A 26,897-nucleotide genomic window follows, 5' to 3' on the forward strand; every position below is an offset into this window, starting at 1 on the left:
TATTAATGTTTCCTTTTTTTTGTTTGTTTGTTTGTGATAAAAGATAAGAAAGCATTTTGGTTTGAGAGGCAGAAGGTAAAAGTTTTATGATAAGAAACACTGATTTAAGTGACATGGATAGATTTATTTTTAAATTATGGATCATAGTAATAAATTTATAATGTAGCAGTTTATTAAGATTTGAACATACTTGGTAAGTAGAAAGAAAGAGAACACTTTCCTACTCATACTAGGTTGTTTGTGAAATTAAGTATTTTGATTTTAGAAATATTTAGTAGGCACATGTACAATCAATTAAAATAGCAATTTAATGTTACTCTCACAAAAATGAATGTGACATTAAACTAATAGAATGCCATAAGTTAAGTTTACTTTGGGGTCACATTTGTCATACATATTTAATAAATAAATAAGTGATTTTGCTTAAAGATTAAAAACATTATGTTAACGATGGTTGGTAAACAATGTTTACCCAAGTGTTCCACAAGGCTATATTGTGTTAGGTTTCATTCATCCTGTGTCTGGACTACTGAGGTTGCAAGTATAAGAAAATCTACCTGTTTTCAGAAATAACTTTGATGTTTGCAATAAAGAGAATTAAGTCAATGTTGTTTTGTTTCTGTTCAGACACAAATCTATACCATAACTTTGTGTGTGACAGATTACAGGAATAAAAGCGACAAACCTAGTAGACAAACAACAAAAGAAACATTGGGTAATAATTAGGACTTCACTAAATATTTACATGCAAAACTATTTTTTTTTTACATTTTAGGTCTGATTGTAATGTTTATGCACTTTCTTCTGAGACAATGACCCTGCCAAAGCACTCCAATGTTTAACAAAATGATTCTCAGTAGTTAAGCAGGAAACTGGCTCAGATTCTTCCAAGATCTGATTAATATTATGTACAACAGCAATGGTTTGGGTTAAGGATTAGGTCTGCAAAATTACATATTTACCAAAGTGCAGCCTAAATTGTGTTATCCACCAATATGAACACTTGATTAGTGTGTTTGAGAACATCCACCATGTTGTCCACAATGAATGTTGTATCTGGTTTCAATCCATTTTTACACTTCTGAGCAAATTTAACATAAAGCTTGAAGGCAGATTTCCAAGCTGAACTTCCTAGACAGTGGCTTTAGGAAGAATTAGAATCAGTGCAGAAAAACCTCTACTTTATATCCTCTTCAGGGGATTTTACAAAGGAGAAAATAACAAGAGAAGGCAGTTAGGATGAACTGATATACTTTCTCTAACAGAACTGTGATGATTTGTGTTGCAGAACTGTGATGTTAATCACCTTTACAGCTTGTTTTATTGAATTACCTGGATAGCTTGTTTTATTGAGTGGATCAAGACAGAGGTGTGCACACCAATTAGACCCAGGACATATGATTATGAGAACTAATTGAGTCTCTTTGGTCCATTGGATACCATTTCTTATTACTGGCAAGATTTCTTGGACAATGCACAAAGGAAGTCTTTTAGCTCAAAGTTATTTCTCTGAGTTAATAATACCTTTTAGTGACTGATTCTAGTTTTGTTCAGCTGGGAGACTCCTTGCATCTTTGTCCCAAAATTATGCCATGTTTGGAGGTTAAATTTTTGGGTATACTTTATCTCGGCCTGTGATACAGAAAATGCTCTTTAAACTGAGTAGCTACAATTTTTTAAATCAAAAAGGAGTAAATGCGGCTCATAGTCTTTATTATTAGTTGAGCAGTAAGAATGAAAAACACCAAGGCTTTTTTTTTGTCCCACTGAATTGGCTGATGCCTGTATCTCTGGAGTGCTGCAATAAAGGGGGACGTTTTTAGGGCACAAGTCACCAGATGGTGCTGTAACACACAGATTTAGATTTTTTTTTTTTTATCAAGTAAGCACTTCATTTGAGGAGAAATATTGTGGTGTTGGTTTTATGATACATTTTCTATTCTGGAGAGCTCTTGCAGAAATTTGAAAAAAAAAATTGCTCCTGTGTTTTCCCTTTGCCTACAGCAAATAGATGGGGCAGAACTGTTTTGTAGAAACTTGCCTTTAGTGTTGAGGGAAATATTTGAAAGGGAAAGATGCCCAAAGGCTATTTGTGATCCACATTGTAGTTGAATGACTTGGTAATCCCCAAAATCCCTGAGCTAACTCAGAGAAAGATTACAGTCTAGTCAAGGCACAATTCTATGATTCTGTGATATGGCAGCATATTTCAGAGTTTGCAAAGACATTTGGGCATTCCCATTAAATGTCTAATGGTTGGAGTTTGAAATACTTTTCCAGGGTGAAAATTTATCTATCTATTTATCTATCTATGTTTATGTAAATTGCCCCGTAGTCCCTGACTTCCTGAACTGGCCTATGCTATGTGTTACTGTAAACCTCCTCAAGGATAATGGCCCAAAGTACCTCCTAACACAGAATCACAGATTCATTTGGGTTGGAAAAGACCTTTAAGATCATCAAGTCCAACCATTAATCCAGCAGTGCCAAGCCCACCACTAACCCATGTCCCCAGGTGCCACATCTACCTTTTTATTAAATCCCTCCAGAGACAGTGACTTCACAACTGTCCTGGGCAGCCTGTGCCAGTGCTTGACAACCCTTTTGGTGAGGAAATTTTTTCCTAATATCCAATATAAACCTCCCCTTCTTCCTCTGCTACTGCTTGTTATCTGGGAGAAGAGATCAACTCCCAACTGGCTACAACCTCCTGTCAGACAGTTGTAGAGTGTGATAAGCTCTGAGAGAAGGAAACAATAATCATAAAGATTCTACTTAAAAAATATCTACTCTCTTCAGGTGTTTATTCCTCATAAAAAGTAGAAGAAGATATTCAAGTTGTGTCTACTGGGAAACTGATGTAGTAATTATTCAGGTCTCAATCTAAGAAAAAAATAATCTTTAGTAACATATTTCTCTCACAGCAGTAATTTGGAATTGCGGTGTTAATAAGAACTAGCAAAAATAACTGATCGGACTCTAAGTCCACAATCAGTCATCCCTAATGTCAATTAGTTCCTTACTAACCTAAAATCCCATCAAAATCAAAGAGTTCATGTGGGGAATAAAGTGCTACTGAAAGTGAGGAAAGCTATGGGAACGCGTCCCATCTGAATATAAAGCATATCAGTTTTCACTGACTTTCAACAGATTTAAACTAACGAATCAATCTGCTAAACCTGTTAATTTTCCCATTGTTATTGAGCACTTTCAGATGAACTGACAGAGAATTTGCAGTTATTCTAAATGAGACTCAAGGATTTCAATTCCTTCATGGAGGAAAGTACCTGACAGGTCCATCTCTTTAATCCGTACTCCTGGATCCCAGCAGTTCTCTTGGATAACTCTAAAAACCTTTCCATCCTTCATCATCTTTGCCTGTCCCTGTGAAATGACATTTTCATATATTATGAATGTGACAAAGCAGTACATGCTAATTTATAGTTGCTTGAGTATATTGTGCTCCCTACAGAAATTCAGTGACAAAATATTGTTCTTTTATTTTTATGCAGTAGGTATTTCTAATCAAAGACTATTTTAAAAATAGACATTAATAAAACAGTCATTTATAGTTCAGATTTAGTATCCATAATAAAAAAAAATCCCCTTTCTTTTGCAAGGTATATCATTGGAAAAGATATCAGGTACCTTAATCCGAGTTTATCCTCAAACCAAATTTTGACCTCAAAACAGTGCTCTAATTAAATTTGTGCTAAATTTTCCCTTTGGGTGTGTATGTATTCTCTTAATAGCATCACAATTATTCCAGTAACTACAGAAATAACTGTACAGCTCAGTTACTTTCAGTCCAGTTGTTTCATATCACCATTGATAATGAGACAAAAGCAGACCTGTTATGTTGTCTTTAGGTTATGCCTTCTTCTTGGGAAAAAAAAGAATTATTGAAGAATTTGTATTTGGGTAAAAAACCCCAAGCAAAACTTTATCACAGTATAAACCCATGACCTCAATTAGTGTAATACCTTTCCCATATGCCACCAATTCCCAAATGTATGAAGTTCAAGATATTATCACAGCCATGAAATTTAATATTGTTCCTTTATGAACATGGAAACCTTTTAAACTTATTTTTTTTTGTTGATTTGTGAATTGTTCGAAGAGGTTGAGGATGTACAGTGTCATCACATTAAGCAAAGTAAATTGTCTGTGAAGTTGAAGGTACCCACATGCTGTTATGAACATGGACAGACAGGCACACCAGGCTTTCTGCTGGCTGACGCTCGCAGAAATGGATGGGACACAACTCATCAACACTTGCAAGCCCTGAGTATTTCCCGGCTGTTTGAAGCTACTGTGGGGATGAGTGGGAAGGGATGAAAGCCAGAAGATCCACCTGGCGCTGTGCATTTGGGGTGGGTAAGTGAGGTCATGCAGCAGATGCATTGGACAGAGGAACACTCCAACTGCAGTTAAAAATTGAAGACCACATGAGAAAACACGAAAGCTACTCCTTCACCTTGGCAGTAAACAGCTCTGTGCAAGGCAGGCTCCTGACCCTTCCAGAAAGGGAATTCTCTCTCTCCAAAGGCCACTTTATTTTTCCTCACAAAGTCGGTATTATTTAGAATTCTGTCTATTTTTCTGAAGAAAGAACCCTGTTAAATCAGAACATTTGCTACTAGTACACCCAACCAGAGGGATTTCTGTCCCCTTCTGAGAAGTCAGACTGTTCTTAAGCTTGAATTTGTTACTAACTTCATACATCATGCACAGATATACTGCCCTAATGAGTATTTCAAAGCTCTCCTCAAAAAATCTAACTGTGCTGCCCTGGCAAACTGTCAAGTTACTTGTTACCTGTATCACAGGCTATGAAAATTACTTGAAATATCATAAGTACAAAGTCCTGATTCTCCAGCAAAATACTTCAGACTCTTGTAAAATTGGTTTTCCAACCTGACGGAAAGGTCTACTCTGGCCATACACTCCAATACATTAAGAAAAGTTTAGTGCATTGCTGCAGGTTGTCTAATAAACAAAAAAATATTTGGGGTGTGAGAAAAAGGCAGAGTAGAACCAAGCATTGCACCACACATGAATAGATTGCATGGATTTTACTATTCTATTCTATTCTACACTACTGTACTCTATCTCATTCTAAACATTATCCAATATTTAATGCTTTAATTAATTTATGTGAAAAGTAAGAGAGACTTATTTCAGAATTAGGTCCAGTAGGCTGATTTGGTTCAGCAAACTACATTTAAATGATCCCATTGCTGAACTACTCAGTCACATTGCAAATTGTTCTTCTTTAAACGTGCACGTAATTGTTTTCTTCCAGTTTGACTCTGATGCTTCTTCACAGAATGATATGAGAAGCCTTTGTTTTTTGTTTGTTTGTTTGTTTTTTTAATCTTAAGAATTAAAGAAAATTATTAAATTATCCCCAGCTTTACATATCTGAACAGGATTTTATTTTGCCATGCACTGCTTTTCATGTAAAATTTTCAGACAGAAGTAGGCTGGACAGAATTCTCTGCAGAGGGTATCAGGCTATTATTGACTTGCCACAAAGTTCCTCTGCAAACTATTTTTAGCACGGAATTTTAGCATCAGACCTGTAACAAACAGCTAAGCTGCTAAAAATGTGTCCAAGCATTCTCTCCTTCCTGCATCTCCCACATGTCTCAGGAGCTGTGCCATCCACAAGTTGGTTCTGCAGGTGGCTTGTTCTCCCCTACTGTGCCTGCTTACACTCAGATCTGAAATCTCAGCATAATATTTGTTTGCTCCTCATTCTTGGATTCGACCTTCATATTCTGTGGTCCTTTTCCACAAATGGTTGTTAGGCATTTTACAATGTAGCCTTGCATGTTCTAGAAAGGCAAAAGTGTGTATAATGTTAGGTTGCAATAAATAGACACAGTGTTGTATCTATTTAATCAGGCTTGCTTGCTTGCTTGCTTTTTTTTTCTTTCTTTCTTTCTTTTTCTTTCTTTCTTCTTTCTTTTTTTTCTTTCTTTCTTTCTTTCTTTCTTTTTTCTTTTTTTTTCTTTTTTTCTTTTTTCTTTCTCTCTCTCTTTTTCTCTCTTTCTTTTTCTCTTTCTTTCTATTACCCAGCTAGTGTAACCTTACATGCAATCACAGTGAAGTAGGATTTTGCAAAGTGACAAGGGGATGAGGGAATATCTAGTTCCACTGAAATTAGCAGGCATTATATACTTAAATACTTTGGTACCTGGAAGATGCAAGTCTTGCTTCCCTAAAGCTGAGTCTCTATAGGGAATGAATGAATTGGCCAAACCACAAAAAGGAGCAAGGAAGAAGATCAGGTACTCTTTTCTTTATAAGGTTACTCCAATAGGGAGAGGCACTGTCACCCTGAAAATGCAAAGTAGCCAATCCTTCTATCCCTTATCCCTCTAGTTTTCAGCATAGAATCCCTGTATTGAGAGAAGAATTTCAGAAGACAGTCACAGATTGTGAGTTTCATCTCTCAAGAAAAAGGTTCTACTGAGGTATATTAGGACTTGCCCTGATATTACTTCATAGAATACAGAGCTCTAGAGAAATCTGTATCAGAAACAGAGCCAATCTTATTGCCACTTCACTTCTTAATAGATTTATTGTGGGTTTGTATTCTTGAGGACAACGCAAGATTATCTTAGAGCACCAAACAGCCCAAACCTTGCAGTGATGATCCAGTTGTACCCATCCACCATATCCATATCTCTGTGGAAGAAAGAAGAAAAAGACAGTGCTAGTTAGCACTCTGTAATCACAACAACAACAACAACAATTACTACTACTGCTACTACTACTACTACTATTATTATTATTTGCAGTTCTCACAATCCAGCAGTACCACATTCAGGAGAAACACACGTGGGCTCAACTTTGAGTGTGAGTAGCCCCATTGACTTGAGCAGAAGTGCTGAAGTTGGACTGGACCAGACTAATGTTGTTTGTATGTGCAATTTTAGCTGCCAGTTCAGCAACATTTTGAAACAACTGATTCCAAAATGCTCAAAGTTGCTTACTGTATTGAGGTTCTAACTGGAATGATTTTAACACAGAAAAAATTAAATTAAATATTTGGCAGTGTGAGAATTGAGCTGACAACTTTGCAATCTGTGATCAGTTAATCATTAGCACAGAGATGCATTGATTCCACTTTTCAGCTTCCATGATTCAGCAGCAGGACTGAAGGTCAGCCTCTTGTCTATTAATATTTAAACAGCCAAGAGTAGCTAAAGAGGAGAAGCTTAGATGCTCATTGATTCTTCCAGAGAGATTCAAAATTGGTTATGCAAAATAGCAAAATCTACATATGAAGCTGATTTTCTTTTACTTTCATGAATTAGCAGATCAGAAATAAATGAAATTTTCAAATATCAGACTGGAAACAACGCTCAGAATTCCTATTTTTTCCATAAAGAAACATTTAAAAGGAAAGTAAGTAAAAGCAGGCATTTCTTTCGCTGAAGTGTAAACAATGTGGATACAATCCTGAATTTCCTGTGATACCAAATCATTACTTAATGCCACTGTGAACTTTCCTAGTGCAGGCGTGCAGAGCCAAGCCTGACTTCAGCCAGTCAGAGATTCTACAGACTGAGGTTATGTAGGTTTTATTTAGCTGTGTTTAGCTATGCATATTTTATTTAAATTTATAAATTTATAGGGTTATATATAAAAATATTGAAACTTGGGGGAAATTTAACTTAAACTAGCTCTGTGCTAATTCCAATTACAAGCTGTGCAGAAAAAGAGTACCTTAAAGGTGCTGAAGGAGCACAAAGGCAATAAAGAAACTCACTGCTCTGTTTTTGAACTTATTTTCTTGTTTCTTCCCTGCAGTTACTAGCTGGGTGCATTGACAGTCCTTATTTCATTTCTTATACAAATTTTTGTTCTTATGTTGGGTTCCTAAGCTGTTAAATATGTATCTTGACAATTGAATTTTCTAGGATGAAGGTTCAGTATTTATAAAGCTGGACACAAAAAAGAGAAGTTCAGCACTAAGTAAATGTGTGCATGTCAGGATACTTCCTTGGTTTTCCACGCATGAGATATAGAGATCTGTGTTAATGGCTTGAATTTTCAGAGGACCCCAGGGAATTCTGGGAGGTGTTTTCTACTCTGAGCCCATTAATAAACCATTGAGTGGCTCAGAACAGAGGAACAAAAGCTAGCAGGTGGAAATTAACTTTTAAAAATTGGGTATTTGCTTCTTTATCTGTGTTTTAAGAAATGCAACACTGGCCTACAGTGTCTACCATGGGTGAATTCAGTCTTGATGTACATCTTGGAACACCAAGGGATTCTTGGGGTCATTTTATCCCAGGGAATTTGTTTCCCTTTTAAAGTATATACAGAAAAAAAATTTTAAAAATCCTTTAAAAATCATATAAAATCAGAATAAAGGCATTTTATAGGTGTTTTTATAAGGTTATTGCACAAAGACAACAAAATCCGAAACAACCAAGAGTAATCTGTCTTGTAGTCTATTTAAACTCCTGTCCATTTAAAACAGACATAATTGTTCTAGAAAGGGTCTGTCTTCCCACCTGCATTATCAAGTGCATATGTGTTTTACATTAGGAGCTCTTAGTATTACAAACAGGAGGTTCAAATAGATATTTATAAACACCTTCCTAGACAAACATGGAAACAAACATTCCTTTCCAGTTTTATGTATAATGGTGTTATTTTTCACTCCTAATGAGGAAGCAATCCTATGTATGTTTTAGTGCCAGGTTTTCTCATAATTTTTCTTTCTAATATGCTGTTAACATTTTGCAGCTGTTCTCTGTCTAATATTGGCTAATGCTGGACTGTCATGATTAAAATCACAGAAACAGAGCTAATAGATATGAAACCCTTTCAGATATACTACTTTAAAACATAAGTGACACTCTCTGTTCCCAAATACATTTCATGGGATCATGAAAATATGACTGACAAGAATAAATTTATGTGACTGAATAATAATAATAACAACAACAAGAATAATAATATGCAAAGATTCAAAATTAAGACAAGTTGACATAGCTTCAGTGTTCTGACAACTGAGATTTTGTATTTTAAAAACACTATGCTACTTCCTTCCAGTAACTGAAAAAATAGCAGATATCATCATCATCATCAATTAACTGTACTTAGAGTGACCCCACTCCTATTGAAATTAATGACTTTCATGCCTGGGGGTATAAGATGTGAATGATTTTTGTCTTAGTTAACATTAATCTTGCCTAATATTTGCTTATTTATTTAATTTAAAACAAACATGAATACCATTTGGGGACAGAACATCTCTATTTTCATCAAGACAGTGGAATTTACACCTCACTATTTGACAATTTTAGGTCAAAAAACCCAAGGAAAACGGTAAGAATTGCTTCAGACTAAATAAAGAGTGGGGAACAGGGCCCAGTATGACATCCCTTTCTTACTGAGACTCTTGCTTTGCAAAGTAATGCATACAAATATTTTACAACTGAAAAAAAATTTAATTATACAAAAACCTAGAGATATTAACCTCAGAACCCTTCATTCATTTTTCTTTCAAAAATCACATGGGTAGAAATGGTTGCTGATCACATAAGGCATTGAATATCTAAACTCTTTTTACCTTTTTCAGGTCAGGCCATTCCTTAGGTAGAATGTGGCTATGAATATCAATTTTCATTTTGGAAGTATCACAGGAGAAGCACTCCTCCAATGATAATGTTTTCTGTGTGAATGCTACTGCCCTTCCTGTCCCTGGTTCACAGGTTATTAACTTTGGCTGCTGTCCAGATCCACCTGCTGCTGTACCAGGAAAGCTTGGTACAGTGGCCAACCAGGAGGCCTAAATCCCAGAGGAGTGGCTCTCTAAAAGAACAAAGGCTTCTAGCAGAAAGTCCCTGTTAATGCACAAACTACAGCTGACTGTGGGCAAAGGGAAAATACGTGTTTATATTGGCAGTATGAAGGGATTTATTTTACACAGAAGCTAAAATGAAAATTTGTGGTTGAAAATCACTCAATAAAATCAAATTAGAATAGATGTATTAAGCGTGCTGACTTGAATTTCCTCTTTTCTGCCTCTTAGACCTGAAATTGTAGAGAACATATAATGTAGAGAATATATAATATACCCCTGGTATAGACAGTCACACCTCCCCATGTACTCTCTTTTTTCTCCCCTTGCATTTGCTTTAAAGCTGTGTAAGAAAACCCCCACAGAAATACTGAATTGTAGACAAATCTCTGCTCTGCACTTTATTTCCCCCTTCTCATTATTGGTTCTTGTAGGATATTTACACAAGTTGCTGCATAACGTTGCTCACAGCCTTTCAAGCTGGCTCAATATGCAGCAATACATACATATATAGCAAATATAGCAGTTTCTGTTTCCTAAGTTAAGTTTAACTGAAGCTATCTCAGATTTTCTGTGAAACTACATCTCCTCTTTTGCTCTTTACTCAATTTAGAATTACACTTCTTTCCTCGAGATACTCTTGCCCTTTATTTGTGCTGTGTTTTTCTCTGTAATTTATTTCATCTAGAGTTTTATTTCAATGTATTCTACTCACACAGTGACCTCTTGTGAAAGCTGGATAACCATTTCTTGATTAATTTTTTTTTTGGTGAAAAATTTGTTTTTTTCCAAAACTAAATGCTCTTGTGAATCTTGCAACTTCAAATAAAGAAACCCGAAAAACAAGTGGCCCATTTTGTTTCATCTGTTTTCTGACTCCACTATTTTGTTTGGGTTTGATTAAAAAAAAATGGACTCCTGTATTTCCCTACTTGTTCACATATTAAGCAAATCTGCTTTTGATTTGGTCAGATAAATTTCTTGGAGTTATTCTTCAAATCAACTTCTTGTGATGGCGTTGGTTTGTTGCTTGATGCTCTTCCCTGCAGCAGGAATGACTGAGTGTTCAAAAGACATGGGAAGCAGCAGCTTTGGGAGAGTATTTCCTAAATAAAGCAAGGCAGCCAAAACTTTGCTTTAACAGATCAAATCCCTGGGATTGAAAATAGCAATTACTTCCATCTCAAAATCAAAATCAATGTTTTCATGACCAGGCTGCCAGGTTAGGCAGCAAATTTGCTCTCCTGCACCCGAATGTGACAGCTCTGCTCTGTGATGTGGCACTACAGTGTCAGCCTGTTGACAAGCAATGTTCCTGCATGTACTACACCAGACATAAGAAAGAAGTATTGATTCAGCTGTGGGGACTCTGCATCATGAATCCATAGACGTGAGGCAGACAGCTAAGGTGAGTCCTTCAATAACGAGATGCCTGGAAGACAATTCCCTATTTAAACATAAAAACAGAGGTACTAGTGAAGGAGAGGGGCAGGAAGAGCTTTGTGCATCTGAACAGTGTAAGACACCAAGTTTCTTAAGTCCCCTTAGCTGCAGGATGCCATGCAGAGCTCAGCTGCATTTCTCCAACACTGTGTGTAGTTTTCCTCAGTTCTAAAGGAAGATGTAGTTGTTACTTACTGCTCCCAAGACACAGCTCAGCTTGCAAACAGTGTAGTACTCCCACACTATTTTTTATTTAGCAAAATACAGCATTTGGAAACCATAGCAGTTGAAGGCAAATTCGTATCCATTTCACTTGATCAAAGGGACGGTAAGACATCCGTCTATATCCAACATGATCCATTGGATCTGCAACAGGAAGACCTTCAGTGGCTACGAACAAAACCATCTTCAGCTACACAGGCACCCAACCTACTCTGAGTGCAACAGTGTGGAAAACAGGACACCTTCACTGATGTTTTGGACAACCTGCCTGATCACAGTGAGAGACTTCTGCCTCTCAATCTTTATGCTGAACAACACAATGGCTTTTAGCATAGTCCTTGCTGTCTGTCTCCACCTGGTTGTGCATTTCTGGGGTGTGAGACAGAGGAGCAGGAATTGCTGGCAGTGACCAGGAGAAGGTGCAGCTGTGTCAGGTGGCCTGACAAAGACAGAGCTGAGCTTGAGTTCACTGGGCTATATGTCAGGCAGGAGGTTGTGACTTGTGACCAGATGGAAACTTTTACATGCACAATGTCTGGGGCCACAGAAAGCTGTATTTTACCATTTGTGGGCCCCTGTAAGACATGAACTTCACCCAGTCTTGGGCCACCCACAAATACTTTACATTGAGAGGATTTGGATGTGAGACCACAGAGCTAGTCAGAAAAAAAAAATCAGTCAATAAATATACTTGCTACATCTACTCAGGAGAACTAGAATGCATAAAGAATTCTTCTTAGCCAAAAGCAGCCTCCATACATTAGGATGGGACATACATTAAGCTGGCATGCCCCCCAGGCTCAGTACACTTCCGCAGGGTATATGTGTCATTAAGATCACTTGCAATAAAACATGCATTTATTATGGCCATTAGAAACCAAACTGCATCCTTGAATTTGAGCAATTTCCCATATTTGTGTGTGTGTGTGTGTGTTATATGATGCCTATTTACACGGTTTTATACTGGGAAACATGATTAACAACTCCTTCAGGCCAATTTAACTAGAGACTATTCAGGCCAAGGCTGATTTCAGATACACAGACACAAGTCTAGCACATCTATGGAGTTTTATTTCACTATAGGGACAAGCACTAAAGTGAAAATGGTGTTAGTTGTAGAACATTAAGGGCTCTTTTCCAACCTATTTAGTTGCTTTTCTGAAAAAAGAGATTTGGAGCATTCAGGCTGGAAAGTCGGGATCCAGTTCTGGCCTTTGTTTATCAGGGTAAAAGAGTCAAAAAACGTAGTGCATAGTTTTCCTCATGTCAGTGGAAAAACCATGACATCTTCAAAAGAGAGTGCATCAACAAACGTTGGTGAGCTCTGCAGACAGCTCTGCCACATACCAAGGCAGCCCGTTTTCAAGTGGGATGAACACAGACACAAAGAGGCAAATTCAGGACACTGATGTTAGAAAAGACTAAAATACTTGTGCCAGTTTTTCATACCTTCTGTTTTGCATGTTCTTCTCTAGCATCTGTTCTTTGAATTGCACATTTGTTTGTGCAAGCTGACTATTTTACACACCTGCACAGCTCCAGAAAAACAAGTGGAAAACTCTTTGTGCTTGGTAGCTAAGATGAAGTACTTAAAGAATATGTTCCTTTCCAAATGAAATAAATGTTGAGCAGCACACTTATATTGGTTGCTTAGCAACAGGTTATCCTTTGGCTGTGCTGGGGACTGCACAGGTCCTCTGAGACTGCCATTACAGACCTGCTTGGAAATGTCAGATTTGGAAAGGATGCAAAAGTCAGTAATTCTATTTTTCGTGTGGTATCAAATAATTAAACCTCTCCTATTAAATTAGCCTGATCACAGAACTTAGTGCTCTTCTGGGACTGCAAAGAACACAGACTTCAATGGAAGTGGTATGGTTTCAGTCCTGCAGGGAATAGTAACAATGGGTATGGTTTGCCCTCTAATGAGTAATAAGGTTTTGCAGTTCCCACGTAGCACTTTCCATACATAGCTCTCAAGTGCTCTACAATGGGTGCTATTTTTGACAGGAATACATTAGTTTACCCAGCAAAGCTACACCAGGACATGTCCAGCTACAGGTACACCAGTAAAGTCCTTTACAAAGACGTATCCCAGGCAGTGGGTGGCATTGTGATTTCCTGTTCTTAAATGCCATGTACCAAACACTCCAGTGTGACTGCTGAAGGTCCTGATGGCTCGGATGGCCAGCTGGATTGCAATGTCAGTGTTTCATTTATACACACTTATACAGTGCAATAGAAAAGGGACACACAGCTCCAATCTTAGAGCCAGCTAAATCAGCTCAAGGTGGCAGCAGTGCAGGTGTACTCATCATTAAATACTTAAGATTTAAGTTAAGATTAAGGTTATTAAAAAACCTTTGCAGAAACAACTGTAGAAGCTGATGCGGCTCTGTGTCTTGAGTCAGTTTAGCCTTGCAGAGAAGTTGGGCTTTTTAGCTCAGATGACACTGAGCTGATGCAGATGACACTGTGCTGATGCTCAGATGACACTGTGCTGATGCATCTCTGATGCTTCCAAGATCTAAACTATTAACTTTGCATAGTGAAGCTTCATGGTTGCACAAGCTCGGGGTGATGCTGCTCACCATGCGGTCTCCTCTTAGAGCTGCCACAGCCTCCTCAGTTGTGTCACTAAAATTGATAGTGTGAAGGTGTCCAAGCTTGCTAACGCCTTTGGCAGCTCTGCCCTGCTCTGTGACTCCAGCCTAGCAAGGGTTCTGATGAATCACACAGTGGTGAAAGCAAACAGAAAGTCCTCTGCCAAATTCCTGACCATTACTGTGTTCTCCGCTGCCTAAGTTAAGCCCCAATAAATCCTCATTTATTTTGAGGTTTCTAGAAAATATTATATTGTTGAAATTCAACTAACATCCTAAGTCTAAAGAAAAATATATGGCTATCTTTCAAATAGCATAATTATTTTCTTAATACACTACAATTGCAAATTTACAATTGCCACGCATTTAGCTTGCATAGAAATGTTCTATCAAAAATGTTAATTAAATAGATATTTTCTAAAATATCAGTATAAGAAAAAGAAAACTTTAATTTTTTTCCCATGTGTAGACACAAATAAAAAATACTCTATTTGAGCATGTTTCAGGCCAAGAGTCACTCCTGTGCAGTGGGAGCAACCAGACAGATAACAGCAGCAAAAACACGGGCCAAAAAGGACAGAAGGAATGAAGCTTACAGATACTGATGTCAAAAAGTCTTAATTTTTTAGTCAATACCCCATGGTAACATCTGAAATGGTTTCAATTATTTAGAAGGCTAGTCCAAATGTCTTAACAACTTTTTTCCTGCTTGCTAGATAGTCAAATCCCCACTTTCCTCTCCTTGAAGAGGACTTTCTGTGCCACTCTTTGGGAGCATCTGAATTTTGGGGATAAGAATGCTCTTCTCCAAGTCTTTACTGCTTCAGAAAGGAAGGCAAGGAACCAACAGAAAGACCCAGAGCATTTGAATTTTTTCAGCTGCTTCAACAAATTCCTGCACCTGCCACTAGAACTCTGCACAAGGGTGTTTATGCCTTCTCTGAGCTACAAGGACGGTGCCAATGAAGTGACTTTTTCCTGGGTCCTCCTTTTTTTCAAGGTCTACTTGTGCATGAAGTTTTATGTTCCATCATTTCTAAGCAGCTGTGAATCCCTTTTGCCAAAGAGGTCTGCAAGGGACTGAGATGACCCCCTGGCTCCCGGGGAAAGATCCAAATATTAAAGTTTTCACTCATGCCACTACTTCTACAAAAGTCATATCAGCAATCAAAGCCCAATAATTACCACCTTAATGCAAACATCTCACAGAAAATGCTGTCAGTTGGAAAAAGAAATCTGTTTCTGGTGGATTAAAAGGAGATAGTCCTGATACTCACACTTTCCCACTGGTGTCCCTGCGTGAAGACTGGCACTAAGGAGGATTACATGTTGTTTATTATTACTTCAGGCAAATAAATCTAATAGGAATACTGCTGGGAGTATTGCTGTGCTGCCTGATCAAAAGTGAATTTACGGTTGAACCAGAAGGTCATGCTACAGGTTGCACTACATTTCTGTAGCACAGAAGAGGCTACAGAACTGTTCCACGGGCTCAGAACTGATATTCATAAAATCATCAAGGCTGGAAAAGACCTCTAAGATCAGTGAGTCCAAATTCTGTAAAGGTTTACAGAATATCCTATTAGCAGCTCATTGTATTAAGATAACTTGATATGTTTAACACAAAAAAAAAATATTACTACCTAAAACAAGTTTCCAATTTGATTGAGAAATAACATTCAAACTGCAAAATTCTTACTAAGAAGTGTTAATCAGACAACAAAATTAGGAATTATTTTCTTTGCAAATTATCTGATCATTTCTTTGCTCTCCAGCTAAAGTGTCAAACAGATTTAAATATATAATAAAATAATATATTATTATTATAAATATATAAATTATTATATAAATATATTATTATTATATAAATATATTATAAAATAATAGAATCACAGGTTCATTTTGGTTGGGAAGGGTCTATAAGGCCATTGAGTATAATTAGTAAAGTAACACTCTCAAGCCCACCACTAAACCATGTCCCCAAGTGCCACATCTACCTTTCTTTTAAATCCCTCCAGGAATGGTGATTCTACCACTGCCCTGGGCAGCCTGTGCCAATGCTTGCCAACCCTTTCAGTGAAGAAATTTTTCCTAATATCCCATCTATCACTGACCTTGAGTCTAAAAGTTGTGCCCTGTCCTTAATAGAAGTAGCTTTCAGCTCATCAGCTGAATCTCAACAGATGAATATATTTTTTTTAAACACTATAAGTCTAATAACTTTATAAAGTTATTGGAAATAAAAAATAACTTAGTCCCCAAAAGAAAACTCCATTTCAAAATACAAAATCAAATTAGTAATCTTAAGAAACGCTCTATGAATTTCAATCTGCTCTTGACCAAAAAATAATTTAGAAATATGCAGTAAGATATTTATATAACAGGTAAATAAGCATAGTTACATACATGGCTGCTGTGCCCACTTGTTTCAAGCCCCAGCATGACAGTGGCTAGGACTGGGATTACTTTAGTAAACCAGCCATGCCAAGCAACAAAAGGCTGTGTACTAATAGCACAGAACCTCTCAGGAAATAACGCTTCAGCTACAGGAAAAGTTTTGTAAATCCTTGTTACTCTTACAAATAACTATTAACCCAAAACCAAATCCATCACTGACTAGAAAACTCAATGCATTTGGTGGACTTACACTACAATTGAATTCAGTCACCCAGCTCTGACCATTCTATTTTAGCTTGTGACTTCTACAAGTGGAACAGGAAAGAAAATCACCTGCTGCATTGGCTCTTCTCCTCTAGAAAGCTACTCCTAAACATTTTTACCATGGCTTCTAAGAAAATTTGTTTCCCCAATTTTTTAACAATCTAAAAAAATTTCAGATGTTTTAGAAGAGCTCTGTTATAGTTAATCATTTTGAACCCAACAGAAAGTCCCTTGAAGTCATCAGGAAACCCAGTTGTTTCAGAAGAGAGCAATCAAGCAGTGATTCAAAAAGTAGTTTTGAGCCACTGAAAAAAACCAGACCAATTTAAATGAGGAATCACAGAGAAACCTTTCCCAGGATTCAGTAATGAAATGCAGGAGTGCCACTTTTGGACTGTGCTGGCCCACGGTGCCTCAAAAAGAGATCTGCATTATAAACCATAAATTTGCTGGTAATGTTTGTGCAGCTCACTGTGAATACTACAGGTTGTAGTTTGTAGTGTATTAAGTAGAGCACCAAACAGTGATTGCAATGTACACACAGAGCACTTATTTCCTATTGATCCCAATGGATTTTGCCTGCGGGAAGTGACGCAGGCTCGCGCCGTCTGCTCTTGTGGCTGACGCTGCAATGTCAAAGCAGAACTGGGTTGAGCTACTGCTAAGTAATGTGGGTTTGTAATGAATATACATGTAGATATAAATCAGTGGTTACTGGACGGGTATTTTAAAATTCCTTCGTCTCTAGTAACACAGCCTTTTCAGGAACATAAAGGAAATACATGCTCCGCATATCCGTTTTTCTAACGTGCTTGCTCATCTCTGCTGTATGTTCTTAAACAATTGGGTGTATTAAAATCTTCTGGGGGCTTGGAGCACAATCATTAGGATCACAATGTAGAGCACACACTTCAAATACTAGGGTTTGGATGTTGTTTTTCAGTGAATGTTCACCACTTACCAAATAATAAAGGAAATTCTTGTCACTACCTTTTTTCGAATGAAATCTGTTAAGTAGTAACAAGATTACATACCATTTGTGAAGCTCTCAAGTTTTGGATCCCAGTAATTAAATATGTGTGTTTATTAAAATTAGCCAATAATACAATTAACAACAATTAATTTCTATTAATTTCTAATATTACTAACCAAATAAAGCTTACATTCCATCTTTTCATCTCAAGCGACAAAAGGAAACCAGTTGCTCTAATTCAATGGAACTATATCTCAGTCCATACTTGCAGTTTCTAGGTGCTTCAACAGTCTAACTGAAATATAGTTGAATGCCTTCCTAAATTAGTCAGGTTTGTATGATTTTCTGTAGTTCAGTCAAGATCTCAGGATTTGTTTCATTTTCACCTGTATTACTATACTTGGCGTGTATTGCCTGTTTCAGACACTCACCTGCTTGCCAGGGAAATAGCCAGGGAACAGCAAAGGCAACCACAGCAAGGTGGACCCTGTGCTATGTTCCCATAGAGGCTTCAAATGTAACTCCTTTATTGGTTTGCTGAGCTTCGATGTTCGAATTTTTTTCCCTAACATAAAACCCATGTACACTGCGAGTATATTTTACCCTTTGGGAACCAGAAATAATAATGTTCAGACATCAATGTCTGGATGCCTATAGTCAGGTCCTGTGGAATCACGAGTTTATGGAGACCTGTGCTGCCAGGAATGAAACAGGATCCCCTGTTGAGATGGTTGCCAGGTATTTGCTCCTGCCTGCTCTTTCCTTAACAGTCTGGCTGTTGGTCACTGAGCAGAAGCCCAGATACTATTGCAGGATGCTACTGTAATTCCAAACACAGACACCCCTCTCCCTAGTTGGGGGTGTCTCCCTCTGGTCATAGCAAAAAAATGCGGAAGAGCAAAGCCACGTGGTAAATGCAACATCTCACAGGAGCAGAGCAGGAGTCTGAGGTGGTTGGAATAAGTAAATGGTCTCTTATCAGTGTGACAGGAGGTGACAGAAATTACCTGATGTTCACTCTACTGACCTAGGCTTCCAAAAAGCTTAACAGTGTTGTGGTTGAAGGCAGGTATCATGTCATATTTTTTTATAGAAGTGTTACAAAATAGTTGAATCATATTGATCATCAAAGGCAAATACAAACCACAAACACTTCTATGTCAAAGAATCATGTATTGTACTACTTACAGCCATGCACTGCATAGGGCAATTAAAGTTATAGTTCGTTAAAATTCAGGGGCAGCATAAATAAAATAAAGTTTTAAATAGAAAACATGAACAGCCTGAATTTTGGCAATGTTTTGGTAAGTCCTTACAAGTGGCATTGGTTTGTACTCTTCACAAAAACCCAATTCAGCAACAACCTTAAGGACAAGTTTAACTTTTGTATTATGTGTTCCAACACCATAAGGATTTAAGAGCCGTTTAACACTAAGCTAATATGTGTTATTCCTTGGCCTGGTGTGCTTTTCCTTTATTGGCCCAGGCTAACTGAACTGGTTAATCCTTCTCATGTTCTACATTCCTCTTAGAGATAGATGTTATTATATTAGATAAAATATTCTGATACTCTATCCTGAATCAGCTACTAAATAAAAATATGCTCACGTTGGGCCCTTTATTTAAAAGCAACCTTCACATTGCAGCTTTACCTTGGACGCTTCCTATCACTTCAGCTGAAGCCATGCAACCATAAAGGAAGCAATTTGCAGCACTGAAGTCACTCTTAAAATGCTAAATGCAGAAAAGGTTGGTCGAGTTTTATTCTAAAAAGCACATTGCACACATGATCAGGTATTGTTGCCATGGCTGACTTCCTTTATTGCTCTGAGTAAACCCATATTTGAGGCATTAAGGATGGATTGGGGTGCTGTTAGGTAGAAGTAAACAAAGTGATTTTTAAGCCACAGTTCTTTCACTCTTGCATAGTCTAAAAGCACAATAGATAATTTCTTATTTTTTTGGATCTTTAGCATGTGCAATTATGGTTGATCTCATAAATTAACTTGCAGTTAATGCATAATGCCATCTAGTGGGAAAATCAACAAGTCTAGATGCAACAAGTCTGTTTGGACAACCCATGCAATATGAATCTAGGTAGCGTTGCAACCACTTGACAGTTTTAATACTGAATTAAGTTTTGAGCAGAACTATAACTCAATTGGCATGCTCTTGATTTTCTTTCCTAATTAAATTTCATTTAGAGATTGAATTTTTTGGTCAATAGAATTACACAAACTGATAAAGGAGTCAATTCGAAGAACTTTAGTGATGCATCAGCAAAACCAACCTGTAATTACTGAGAGTTTCAGAATTAATGATCTTAATCTTCATAAATATGAGGTCACTTTCCTATATCTGTAGATAAAATAGGAAAAAACCGACCAAAAATCAAAGTTATATAAGATAAAGGAAATAGGCTTGTCATAAAAAGATTGGAGTAGAATAAGGGGCCTAGAGAGACTATTGGCATCAGATAAGTAATATACTCCATTAACTGTCCTTCTAAAATGAATAAGGAAGGAACAATCCAAGAGGGGTAAGTCATCAGGATTTTACCTTCATAAAAACACAGCACTTGCCCTTCATTGCTGAACTAACCTACTCTTAGACCTGAATTATCACTTTCTCAAAAAAATGAGCCAAGATAGTGCTATTCAGAGCAAAGTTGGGGAAGTGTAAGTTAAGAAACAAGAAGTAAAAAGCCAGATCTATTTTATAACTAAATAACAACTACACCCAAGCACTAATAAACTCTTCCAAGTATTGCCTGATGGAAGAAGTGTGCTTGGCTGCTCCAAGAGTTGTCTCAAAGGATTACAGAACTTACTGCAGTGAAACTGAGGGGATTCTGGCATCTAAAATAAAAAACAAAGTGGAGTGCTCTTGCTTTTTTTCCTCATTAGTTGAATTTCAAATGTTATAGGAACAAAATTATTTTCCTTGTGACACACAAAAAAAACCAAACCAAAAAACCCCCAAAAAACCTAAACCAAAAAAAAAACCTATCTGACCCCAATATGGCTCTTGTTGACTCAGCCTGAAAACTCACTTTGTGATGCATCTCCTGCTAACAAATTATATACCAAGATCCTAAATACGGCAAACCCCAGACATACGAAACGAAGACACTTTGGTACAAAGATAAGACAAAGTCTGTGGATAGGTTTTTAATTAAAGAAGCAAGTGAAGAAAGCAGGCCCTTTTGGACATACAAACCCTTCCTGAAGTCATGAAGACTGTGTACCTAACTACACTTTCTGAGCATATTAATTGGAAATTAATTAAACCAGTTGGCTTAATAAAACATATTACTTCTATTTACAGATATTGTCTCAGTTTGACTAAATTTATAAGTATAAATATATCCAACTTGTACAGTCCAGTGACAGCTGTGATAGCCAGTGGATAAAGCAAAAATTAATCCAAGTATATAAACCTTACCAATAAAATAAAAAATCTTAAAATACACATTTTCTAATAGAAGGATGTGAAAATTAAGTGAAATTTCTGGGACTATTGAAGCATCCCTGCACCCTGATACTGAAAATATGTGTAGTCTTGATGATGGAGAAGGAGCTGTCTGCATTACTACATGACTGCCTGCCCCCTGATGACTTCTAGCATCATTGAAAGCTTGAGACAGAATTTGAAAGAAGCAGAAATTGAATCTTATCATAGACCAATTAAATTATATGACTGACATCTCCATCTTCCTTTTTGGTTACAGGACAATTTTATTGCAGCAGAGGTTCAAAATTTTACTGACATTTCGAATTTCACCTATGAATGTCTTTTTAAGCAACCAGTAAAATTCAAATTTAAAAACATTTGAAGTTTGAAGTGGGCTTAATACTCTTCACTCTACAAAGAATATTTTTTCCCAATTTCTTATGCCCCTTTTCCTTGTAAAATTAGCAAAAGCTAGTAGCCATGCTCAACTCTATCACTGCTAATGTAAAGTAAATGTTTTAATGGGGTTATTACCCAACATCCTATCCATTTTTCTATAAATCCAGATCAGACAGCATTCACTATGGATAGACAAATGACAACATTTATAGAGATCTGTTGCTTTTACTGCTGCTGTACACACACAGAAAGGCCTGGCTACAATACAGGAGAAACTTTTGGCTTGAATTCCATAAAAAAATGGTTCCCATTTCTTACAAGAAGAATGACATGAATTATGTGATTCCCTGTCTAAGAGGATGAGAAATAATTATGAGAATAAAGAATGCAGAAATCCATTAGAACACTTCTATATGTTGTTGACATTATTTTTGCCTCTTCCAAAAAATTATTATCTGAAGAATTTAATTATTTTACTCACAGCATCTCCCATTAAAATGAAGTATTCAAACACAAATTGTATGCCAGGACTTAGAAAACTAATTCTATTTCCTCCAGCAAAAAAACCCCAACAAAATCAATCAGACAAAGAACATTAGGTGGGTAACAGATTCCACTGGGTACTAGAAATTTGATGGCCACCAGAACTTAGAAGAGTTTGATTTAAAGTGTCAAACATCTGCTTGAGAAGACGTAAAAAAGCTCCCAAAGCTGGCACACTTTGAAATGTGTATAGTTTCCTGGTTATGAAGAACATGCTTTACAAAATATTCATTTTGGCAGTGACTATCAGTCTTTTTCCAAACACTTCCTGTGATCATCAGAGCTAAACACTCGGCTATAATTCACTTGACATAAGAAGAGGGTAAAACTTTCTTTTCCAATTCACAAAACAATGTGGATTAGTTATTCAAAACAACACATAAATGTTATCATATCACAGAGTTTATCAGACAACTTCCAGAAAAAGTGAGCTGGGGAGTACTTACTTAACATCAGAGCAGAAGCAATAAATATTATTGCTATAGATTAGTAGAAAGGTAATTTCCTCAAATACACAGTATCTTTTCATAAAGATAAAGACAACAAGATAAAAAAAAATATTCTTTTGCAGATGACACTAAGTGCCAAGGAACAAGACAATAACCCTAATCAGAAATTAGAGTTTAAAATATGGGAAGAAAAAATAGATGTGAGTTGAGTGTTATTCCCTCTAAAACCTAACCTGTTGCATCTCTTTTCTGACACAGACAAATCCCATAGGTAAATGCAGCTAGTCTCTTTTCTCATTAAATCCCTACCTTACCTTCAAGGTACTGATTATGACTCCTGATATTTTTTTTTAATGCATAAGGTTAAATTTATAAACTATAAATATTTCATGAATGCAGGAGTCAAACCTGAGTAGGAAGCAAATGTACATCTACATTTTCAAGCAGCCTTTTTAACAAACCCTAAGTGTGACATGATAGGACAAGTTCTCAGCAGACAGGTACATGAGGAGAAATGGGCATTGGCTTGGCAAGGGGAAGAGTGACCCAATCTGTATAGGATAAAAAGAATGTTTTTTGATTTCTGTAGTTCACTTTAATTCATGTTTAATCATATAAACCTAATGGAAAACTGTGTTTTGAAAATGGATGTGAGATAACACGAAGTTATGCACATACATTGGAAGTATTTAGTTGCTAAGATGCTTTTGGATAGGAAGTAACAAGTAATTATAAGTAATTGGATAAGTTTATTACAAAATTATATTGACTTTTGCTTCCTAGAAATTTCCTAGCTTTTTTTCTTCTCTTTGATGCACAAATTCATGTCATCCATTAGAGTCACACTTGGAGAAGAAAGATCTCTCCACATAACATGGGAAGCAGGAATAAAAAGTAAAAAAGGGGAAGATTATTACTTAAGTAACAGGTAGCTGCCTCTTTAAAATTAATGTTCCCTTCCATTCCTCTTCAATGCTTGTGAATATTAACAATGAAATAAACCCACTGTCAAATAAGTCAGTTTTACTCAGTCATATAAAACCTGGAAACGAAATATCTTCAGTGATATAAAGAAATAACATTGTTTGGAATAGAGACATGTAGTCTTGAATGACTGCATAATTTTTCTCTGAACAAAATAATAAGCTTAATTTTTGTGGTTTCCCATATTTACATAGCAATTTTGTCTTGAATTAAGAACAGCTTTTAAAATAGCTGGGAAATGCTCACCGCTCAATTTAATATGACATATTTTGCATTCTATGTTTTCATTCCTCCTTTGTTGCCACAATGGAATGTATCCATGCTTGTGGCTCTTGCTTGCTGTGGCATTTTTAGTAAATATGATCCTGCAACAATATTGTATACAGGAAAAGTAGGTGCTTATGTGAGGTGTTATCAATTACTTACCAAGGTCACCTCATGCTCTATTCTCTGGGAATCATATTATAGGCACTTCTTCATAGCCTGAAGGAAAAGATACTGAATTATCATATTCTTCTTTCAAAATAACATCCTGATTATTTTTGACCCAAGTTAATATTCAGTCTAAAAATGCCAAGAAGAGAGATGATTTCAATTTAAACTCTATTTAACCCAGTGCAAGAGAAAACCACTAAACGACTTACATACATTGGATAATAATTTAAGCATGCTCTGCAGTTTAAAAATTAATGTAGTTTTGTTGCACTAACATCAACATTATTTTTTATTTTAAACTAAAAAAAATAGGGTGACTAATATTGGGCTGAGAATTATCTAGACTAAGTTAAAAGAACCTGGTATTTTCATCCTGTTGACCACTGAACATGCTGTGGGGCTACACACAAGCTACAAACAACAGAAAAATATGTATCTGCCTCTGCCTATATGCCATCAAGTAAACAAAGAAACAAACAAACAAAAAGGAAAAAAACATCCTACAACATGTAGCCTAATTTGTATTTGTTTGTGGAAGAAAATTATGGCAGGCAACCTTGCACAAGATGGTTGAAGGACTATTAAAAGAAAAAAATAGGTTCATGAAAACAGGCTGTGAAATAGAGAATCTAGAGGTTTTCATCACTAAAGAGTCATATTTAATCCATTCATTAGTGTAGAACATGTGTCTAAATGGCAAAGAATGATCTGATCCAGAGATAGACACAAAGAGGCAGCTGTACTGCAAACTAGCAGAGCATTTAAACACCATAAACACTTACTGGAAGGTGTTGCCTCTAGGAAAATCAGGATAACTCAGTCTCAAACTCTGGTCCCAGAGCAGTAACACTGAAGATGATCTGCAGCGATGACCTTTCCGGGCCCGATGGCTGCCTGTCCATTTAGAGCTGGGTCGGTACTGGGTTAGTTTGAGGTGTGCTTCCTGTGGAACTGAATGGGAATGCCATTACCTCCTGCTGTAGGTGCATGAAAGGCATACTGATGAAGTAAGAAAGTGAGCATTTTTTTTTTAATGTCAGCCATGAAACGTCTGATAGACCAAACCAAGAAACTGTCCTGAGTCACTAATATTCCCTGATACTGCAATAAAAGGCCTGTGACAAACGCAGTATTTTGTTGCCAAATAAAGGCACTTTTATGTTGTGTCTGTATGAAATGTAACCAAAAGGAACGACATTATCTTGCTCTTGTGCCTTTAAACATACTAAAAAGTAATCACGAGGCCAGCTGACCAGCCCTTTCCAAATGTGCAAGAGTGCTCTTAATGTAAGTGCTGCACTTAAGGTGATGGTCAATATGGAACACTGGCTAGTTAATGTCAATGGAATTAAGCAAAATTCCTTCTCAGGAGCCTTTGAGTGCACCACTGTGTTCTGCCAATTCAAGTGAAAACATTCCAGTCAGTAGTCCTAAAAAGAAAAGGAAAACCAGAAATTCAAATGTGATTGATATTTTTCATTTTTTCAATAGAGGAAAGGGAAGCAAGGGAAAGGAAGGGAGAAAGAAAAGGAAGGGAGAAAGGGAGAGAGAAAGAAAGAGAGGAAGGAAGGAAGGAAAGAAGGAAGGCAGAGAGGGAAGGAGGGAGGAAGGGAGGAAGAAAGGAAAGAAGGAAGGAAGGAAGGAAGGAAGAAAGGAAAGAAAGAAAGAAAAGAATCACTACAAATAACCACAGCAAAACTAGACCACAGACAATCCAGATGAAGAAAAGTATAAGAAGTTATTTTTGTTGTTGCTGATTGCTGTGGTGCATGAGACTTCCATCCTATTTGGAATCAACTTTTTCTGAAAGTCAAAATATTATGGAAATTACAGGCAGTTCCAACTGGGAACAAAGTTTTGCAAGTGTGTATTAATTTTGTAGCAGCTACAGAACATAGGATGATGTAAGCCCAGTTAGATCAAATCCAGAGATATGGCTCTTTTTTTTAAACTGACTTTGGTTTCTCATTATTCATATCCAACAAAGGAAGGTATGAGGGGCTAAGAAATAAAATAATTAAGTAATGTAGCTACTAAAGTGAGGTATTTTTCTCTTCATTGACTGCCTACAGGTTTCCTACACAAGAAGTCTGAGAGGGCTGGAAAACAGGATGCAGGTCTTTAAAAACCCAGCCCTACGTCTTTGTCCAGTGGAATAGAGTTTGAGTGAAAGAGGTGTCATGAGAGTAAGAGGCAGTGCTGGAAACCAGCTTTTAGCTGCTATGGTGTGGCAGTTTCTCTGCTTCTTAGTAGCTCGTTTATATAGATAATGGTCTGACCTGAAACACCCTTCATTGTGGATCTGCTTAATGTTTTCTATTTCTTTTGCTCAATGCAGTCTATCTTCCTTCTCACACGGGGCCATGTTTGAAAGCACTGAAGAGACTCATTTAAAAGAAACTCTAAGACTCTTTACAGGCCTCATATTCTTTGCTATAGCCTGAACACTATAGCATTTATACAAATAGAGACAGCTGCAGTCACTGCTAGACACAGTTTTATGTAAGAGCAGCAATTGAGGACAACTAAAAAAAAATAAAAGAAACACATTAAAGTTTAAAGCTTGTGCTTTGGTGTTCATAGTTTCTATTTTCCTCTTGATCATTTGGAAACCTACTCCTTTGACCTCCCTTTAAAGAAATGGAATTAGGAACCTCCAGGCACTTTCGTCTTGGGTTGATTTCTGGAAGTTATAAGAATACCAAAATAGCTTAGAGAGACTTATAGAAAGGAAGCAACATCCAATGAGAGTCACTAGTCAATTTTTCATTTATGCAAGGAATAAGAAAGTTCTTACTGGAATGGGTCAGATATGGAGATCAGATATGGATTTATCTCCCTAAAAGAGGAAGGATCCTGCAATAATTGCTTTAGGGAGCATTATATCTGCTGCAGCAATTTCA

At 36.8% G+C, this 26,897-nt stretch overlaps 1 protein-coding gene and 1 long non-coding RNA gene across 4 annotated transcripts in view; one reads left to right on the forward strand and one right to left on the reverse strand.

Moving 5' to 3' along the window:
* The window catches only part of ACMSD (aminocarboxymuconate semialdehyde decarboxylase), a 37,000-nt gene extending 12,976 nt beyond the window's left edge, over positions 1 to 24,024 (reverse strand). Inside the window, exons 1-3 of one of the 3 annotated variants that reach the window (XM_027695920.1) lie at positions 9,599 to 9,891; positions 6,652 to 6,696; positions 3,288 to 3,384 (exon numbers count right to left, since the gene is read on the reverse strand). In XM_027695920.1, the coding sequence (XP_027551721.1) occupies positions 3,288 to 3,384; positions 6,652 to 6,696; positions 9,599 to 9,655 (199 nt within the window). In that variant the 5' untranslated portion in view covers positions 9,656 to 9,891. Of the gene's footprint in view, positions 1 to 3,287; positions 3,385 to 6,651; positions 6,697 to 9,598; positions 9,892 to 23,985 lie in introns of those variants that run through there. The other 2 variants (XM_027695922.1, XM_027695921.1) reach the window with 2 other exon arrangements.
* LOC113973589 lies at positions 7,143 to 10,015 on the forward strand. Its single transcript, XR_003536263.1, has 3 exons — positions 7,143 to 7,419; positions 7,533 to 7,588; positions 9,608 to 10,015. It is a non-coding gene; the product is annotated as an uncharacterized LOC113973589 (long non-coding RNA).
* Positions 24,025 to 26,897: the final 2,873 nt, after the last annotated feature.

This window comes from Neopelma chrysocephalum, unplaced genomic scaffold (assembly GCF_003984885.1).
Source record: "Neopelma chrysocephalum unplaced genomic scaffold, ASM398488v2 Primary Assembly neopelma1_103b, whole genome shotgun sequence".
In the NCBI taxonomy this organism is placed as follows: Eukaryota; Metazoa; Chordata; class Aves; order Passeriformes; family Pipridae; genus Neopelma; species Neopelma chrysocephalum.